Below are 6,809 nucleotides of genomic sequence, written 5' to 3'. Positions count from 1 at the left end.
TTATTTATTTATTTATTTTATTATTATTATTTTTTTTACCAATAATTGACAGATACCAATAAAAAAATCTCTTATATCATGTGCTACCAATATACTGTGCACCCCAAAATAAAACTATATCATGCATCAGTTTCAAAACCCACAAATTGAAAAAAGGCATTTTGTTATGTTTATTATTAAAGTAATATGATAAAAGTGTCTGAATGTCAAGATATTATTAAATGAGTCTGTTTTGGACTTCTTCTCTTGTAACAGATTACCCGTCTAAAGATTGACCGCAACCCATTTGCCAAAGGATTCCGGGACTCAGGGAGAAACAGGTAGATTTTCAGGAAATCTTAGCCTTGCTCCGTATTGTCCATGCTGTGTGCACAAATACACACATATCTCGGCAGTGGCCTTTCAAATGGATATGAACCCCAGGAGATCCCTCCTAATCCCACGTCCCGCTACATTAAAATCACTCCCTCGTTCGGATGCCAAGAAAGCCTAGTCGATCTGTGATAAAGCAGTCTGATTGAGGGCAGCGGAAAGAAAAATGCCTCTCTTTCCTTTTCTCGCTTTTTTAACTCCTTTCCCTCAATCTCGCCCACCCTTTCACTCGCCTTTCTTTCCCTCTCGCCGTATTTCCGTGCACTTCATTGCTCCGTCTCTATAAGATGCGAGTCAGAACGGTCATATAATGCAAGAAAGTCTGAGACAGACCCTCAGCACATGAAAGCAAGCTTCCATATGGAGAGTATTATCGCCACAGATATTTGAGACATCTTTTTTCATTTTTCAAACAATAGACCGCCTGATTTATGAACTAGCGTTAGATTTTCATTGCAGAAAAATAGAGATGAAAAGATTATTCAGGAGTAAGATATATATACAGAAAATGCTCTTGCCCTCACACATATATAAAGTGATAAAACAAATATAAAACTAATGCAAATAAAAGACTTTTTCATACAATAAAACAGTTGATCAGTCACAAAGTAACCACAGTTCCATTTATGCACTGGATCCTTCTCATCCCAGTATACAAACCGCAGATTAAGTTGTAATGTTAGCTTTTGATGATCGGTGGAGTCAGTTGTGCTTAACCAAGCTATAAATCAGTATTTTAATGTAAATCACAATCAGTGATGTATTATATTAAAGGAAAATATAAGTTTTTCATTTGGTGACCAGTGTTTGGATTCAGTCTCAGCCAGTGCATAAGTGAGTAATTAGAGCGTCTCACTAACAAGCAGAAAGGAGTAGAGAATTACTGCCGCTTAAGCTGTGCGGCGAGGGCCGATGCAGGGAGCGCTGCAAAGAGGAGTAAATCACACTGGAAGGGGAGCCATGTACAGAGCACAGATGAAACATCACCCAGATTTATGTGCACAGTAAAAACCTGCTCCTTTTTACAGGCTCCAGTTTCCTCAAACTCCCCCTCTCTTTTTTTGCCTTTTTGCCGCTGCCTCTTGTGCATAATCTGACTGGCTCACCTGTTTTCTCTGCCATCTCTCGTCTCTTCTTCTGTCTTTCTCTGTCACTGTCCCTCGTGCAGGACTGGGTTGGAGGCAATAATGGAGACGTATGCTTTCTGGAGACCTCCAGTGAGGACTCTGACGTTTGAAGACTTCACGAACATGCAGAAACAGCAAGGTATGCAGAGATGTTTTTAACTTGCCTACTTGAATAACGGAGGCTTTGGATTTCAAAATATTGCTTCATAAATCATTTTTAAAGTTACTGTGTGGCCACAATAATCACATACCACAGTGGATTTATGAATGACACTAAGCCTGTAGGGAGCTCTGCAATGGGTGGGACAAGTTGGACAATCTTGTGTTTTTGTGTCCAAGAGTGAGGTTGTCTATATGCCTGTTCAAACGATCAAATATTATTTCCCTTCTTCAACACCTTAAAGGAACAGTTAGCCCTAAAATTAAACCATGTTATAGCTTAATGTGAGAAAGAGTCCAAAAATCATTGTTTAAAGAATTAAATATACATTTAAATTCACATATTCAAAATGTAATAATTATTTTCAGTCTGATCTTTTTGAAAAAGCAATGAATGATTCATTCACTAATTGAACTGATCCTGCTCTCAAGCTAAACTCATTGATTCAATATTCTGGTAAAGATTTTCAGTGAATAACAACATACATTTCAGTCTGTTTCTCAAACAACGTGATCATATGATTTCATATACCACACAAGATGCATAGACCACTTTTATGGTACATTTATGGTACTTTGCATTTGTTTTGAAACAGCATTAGGGTGAATAAATGATGACAGATTGAGTCATTCAAAAGTAAAATTCTTCTTGTGAATTTTGCTAAAACCATCTCTTTAGCGCAGTCTCTTACTCATAGCTAATGTTATGGCCCAGATGATCAAATGTGAGCATGGTATTTTGTCTGAGTAGACATCTGTTTGTCATCACAAACTTCATGAAACAGATTAAATGTTAATTAAAGTTCTCGCACGGCTGACAAAACGTTGTGTTCTCTCCCTCCGCCCCTGCCCTCGCAGCCCCAAACTGACTGCCCTCGAGAACTACATGCAGATCTATTGGAGTAATTAGTTGTTCTCAAAGCACCACTGAAGCCTCTCTCACCCCAGCCTGACAACAGGGGGAAAACATGACATCACCGTGAGGTCTCCTTTCCCTCAGCCAACAGAACAGAACCACGTCGAGTGAACCAGAACTCAGCTGTATTATCGAACGCATATGGAGCTGGCCCAAGCCTCAGCCAAGAGAGTTCTGAATTATTTCGTTTCTTTCCCATTCCGAGCCGCAGAGCAGACTAGATTTTCAAAACAACAAACTGAGTGCTGGCCAACTTCTCATTAATAAAGAAATATGTGGTAGATATTCCACTGCTATCATTCAGTTCCAAGTGACTTATTCGCTGTACATATGTGCCAGTGAATTTTTCCCTCTATGAACATATGCCCAAATGCTGCCTGTCATACTGAGAGAAGACAGCCAGTGCTCTGTTGACCAGACATGCGTGTTATGAAACTCAAGCCACATTTGCATTCAACATTTGTCACATTATCCCTGAGATGGTTGTAGCTGACAAGACATGTAATGGGCTTTTCACACTGTGCTTAACCTCTGGTTATTGTCTCCTTAAACTAGCTTTCAAACCCAGGTAAACCAATGTCTCACACAGAGGTAACCCCATATTTTGGTGCCAAATGTATACAGTGTGAAACAAAGCTGTGTTAGAATGTAATGGTCAATTGTTTCACAACAAACCACCAATCATAAACTGAACAGCGCTTGTCTTATTACATATTTATGCGCTGTAAATAGGCACAGGAACTTTCATGCACTGTATTTTGTCTCAGTGTTTAGGTAAAAATCAAAATGTCAAACAGTGATGGAAAATGTTTTTGAGTGAAGAAGAGAGCATTTTATTTGTATACTTACAGTCCGAAAAGTATATTGAATACAAACTGTACTCAATATAAGCCCAGCTGATATGCAAGAGCGAGACAAGCCATTATTAAAAAGGCTGCATATTGTGTTCCAGTAAATCATACTGACACTGCAAATCTGCAAAGAACAACGTTAACCCGCGGTTTACAAATGTACACTTTTAAAAGTATGGAGTCAACACTTTTTTGTTTTTGAAAGAAGCATTTATTTGAGCAAAATAAAAACTGTAATATCGTTAATTATTATCATTATTATTATTACAATTTATAATAAATAAATTCTGTTAGTTCAGTTTTTAGAATGGTCAACTGTTAACAATTTTAATGATAAACCTTTTATTACAGACCAATAATTATAGACATTAAGCGGAAAAAAACACTCAAAAATTCTGTCATCATTCACTCACCCTCATGTTGTTCCAAAAAAGATATTTTTAAGAACTGTTTCTGTCCATACAGTGAAAGTCAGTTGGGTCCAGAATTGGTCCCCACTGACTTTCAGTGTATGGACAAAAAAAACGCTGACATTTCAAAATATGTTATTTTGTGTTTCATAGAGGAAATAAAACCATACAGGATTGGAAAAACATGAGTCAATCCCTTTAGGAAAGCTCAGCAACTTTTGGAGGATGTAGAACAGCACTGTGGAGATGAGCGCTCCATTATGGGTTAATTCGTGGCACTTGTTGCCAGGTTTGAACAGGCCTCTCTTGTAACCAGATGAAATGCTCTCCCTAAGGAGCCATGGTGACTGCTCATGGTCCACGGGATGAAATAAGAGATACTCTCTTGGTGTGATTGTTGGACAGTGTGTGTGTTTTCAGAGCTGGCTCTGTCTCACTGTTCTCCTCTTGTGTGTGCACTTATTCTTCATGCATAGGAACGTGTATCCACAGTGTGTCTTTGGGGTTTGGATGTTTCTGAATGTTTGCTGACTCTGTTTTTCAGGAGGGAGCACTGGCACCTCTCCCACTACCTCCAGCACTGGCACTCCATCTCCCTCAGGTGCAACACACCTCCTCTCCCCTTCCTGCTCCCCTCCTACTTTCCATCTGGCGCCCAACACCTTCAATGTGGGCTGCAGGGAGAGCCAGCTGTGTAACCTGGGCTTGTCTGAGTACCCGGCATGTGCCAGGAGCAACATGGCCGCCCTGCAGGGCTACGGAGGACTGGCCGACAGCTCCTACGGCCGCCTCCAGACCACAGGAGGCGCTGTAACCTCTGCCCAGGCTTCCGATTCCTTCCTGCCTCAGAGGACTTCCTCTCTCATCGCTGCTGGAATGCAGGGAGGGGCTCACGCCTCATTGGCTGCTGGTAACGGCAGTGGCGGAGGCAAGATGGATGCATATGGAAGTCAGCTGGCCTCTTTTCCCGCGTCCCAACTGCAGTACGTCATGCAGGCAGGGGCGAGCTGCACCTCTGGGTCATCGGCTTCATCTGGCTCCTCCCCTTCCTCCGCCCACATGTTCTCTGGGAGCCATCATCATGTGCAGCAGAGCACATATAACGCCTTTTCCCTTCACAATCCCTACAACCTGTACGGATACAACTTCCCGGCCTCACCACGCCTGGCGGCCAGCCCGGAGAAACCTCAGGGTGGCTTACTGTGCTCCTCCTCCTCCGCTGGAGCGTTTGCCGAACGTCAGTACCTGTCCAACAGCGGCATGGACAGTATGCACATGATCGGCAACCCTGCTGGCAGCCAACAGGGGGCTGGCAGCTGTGATGGCCGCCAGTATGGCTCCTCTTCACAGATGTCCATGCACATGGTTTGAAGCCATTGAAAATAAACCAAAAACAGATCAAAACACCAAACACGAACAGCTGCTGCAGTCTTTTGCTCAGCGTTACTGGGTTTTCAGAGTTTTATCATTCAAAATGTCTGACACATTGGCGTGAGCAGTTTGCCATTGTGATGTTGGTGACACCAGCTGTTCAGTGTGGACGTATTACACACATGCCTTATCAATCGTCAGACTAAAATGGAGTTGAAGTGTTACTTGCCATCAAAACGAATGGATATACAAGCTAAAAATGACCCTTCCAACTTGACTGTTGTTGCTGACCTGTCGATCTCAACAATGTGCAAAACTGAAGTAAATCAACTGAGGTCTGATTTTTAGAAAATGGATTCTGATGAGGATTCATATTTGGTGCAATAATGGCCCCTTAAATATCCCACAAGAACAAGAGACATCAGTCAGAACATGAACAAAATGCCCTCAAAACTGTGAGCGAATAAGTGTTGTCAGTATTACGTTTTCGTTGTTGATAGTATATGATACTTGTTATGGGTTGTGATGCGATGTTGTAAGCTCACTGATTCTTTCAGAGATGAGGGGTCTCAGGATGGCAAAGTCAAATCCTCCTGTAATAACAGGGTCTCTGTATGGTTCTGACAATCTGTACTGAAATGCTAAACCTTTGCCTATTGGTTTGGAAAAGGCTTAACCATATCCTGAGCGGAACATAACATTTGAGCAATAGTGAATGCACGCAAAGCACATAGGTTTTAAATTGTTGTGTGGATAAATACAATAGGAAGACAAGGTATATGCTTTGGAGTGTTTGTAAATGAATATATTTAAATGCTAAGCAATTATATGGCCAGTGTATGTTGAATTTAAATAGTGTGGGAGTAATGAGCAATAATGTTTTAGGCCTTTAAGACTGTAAATACAAGTGCCGAGCACATAAAGCTCATTAAATAAACATTATAAGTCCTCTGTATGTTTCTTGAAAAAAAAATCAAGCATGTTTAGTTTCTTTTGGTTGTGGCTTTGAAATGACATCATACAGTATACAGTATGATGGATCTCAAATCAGAAATTATCATAGATTTGACCTTCACAAACATTTATGTATGTATTTGAGTAGTTCAATGATTTTTTTTAAGTTGAACTATACACACAATTTCATACAGAAAGCATGAGGATTTCCAAAAACTTAAGAAAGTCGTTTTTACTAATCAAATGCAATCTATCTCATGCCCTATTATTTTCCCCTCTGTTATAATCATGGGCTTGAGATAAAGAGAAGCAAAAATTATTATTTGAAAGTCAATGTGTAAAAATAAATGTGTAAAAACAAAAGATTGATCCTGCTGTTCTCTTTGAAATAAAGAAGAAAGAGACGACCATGTGGATCAAATTCATCTTTTTCACTGTGGTGATGCATATAAATATGCCACCTGTTTAAAGAGAGCGAATGAGGGCAAGAGGGATTGGGGAGAGAGGAATCTGTTAGACGCTGGATGTGGGTAATTTTTACATTTCTGGTTTTAATATGTCTGCTCTTAATACGTTTAGAGTATGTATTTATGATCACTTCTCTCATGTCTGGGCTTTGGTCCTCATTATCCCGGCACAGACTTCATTG

At 40.5% G+C, this 6,809-nt stretch overlaps 1 protein-coding gene across 1 annotated transcript in view; it reads left to right on the top strand.

Annotated features, from left to right (window-relative positions):
• tbx15 (T-box transcription factor 15) overlaps nt 1-6,558 on the top strand; it is a 24,692-nt gene extending 18,134 nt beyond the window's left edge. The window contains 3 exon segments of the mRNA XM_016460876.1: nt 256-320; nt 1,541-1,638; nt 4,380-6,558. Coding sequence (XP_016316362.1) covers nt 256-320; nt 1,541-1,638; nt 4,380-5,206 — 990 coding nt within the window. The 3' untranslated portion in view covers nt 5,207-6,558.
• Nucleotides 6,559-6,809: the final 251 nt, after the last annotated feature.

This window comes from Sinocyclocheilus anshuiensis, unplaced genomic scaffold, assembly GCF_001515605.1.
Source record: "Sinocyclocheilus anshuiensis isolate Anshui unplaced genomic scaffold, SAMN03320099.WGS_v1.1 scaffold136, whole genome shotgun sequence".
NCBI lineage: Eukaryota > Metazoa > Chordata > Actinopteri > Cypriniformes > Cyprinidae > Sinocyclocheilus > Sinocyclocheilus anshuiensis.
The sequence above is the reverse complement of the archived record's forward strand: the minus strand, read 5'-3'. Positions and strand labels throughout refer to the sequence as shown.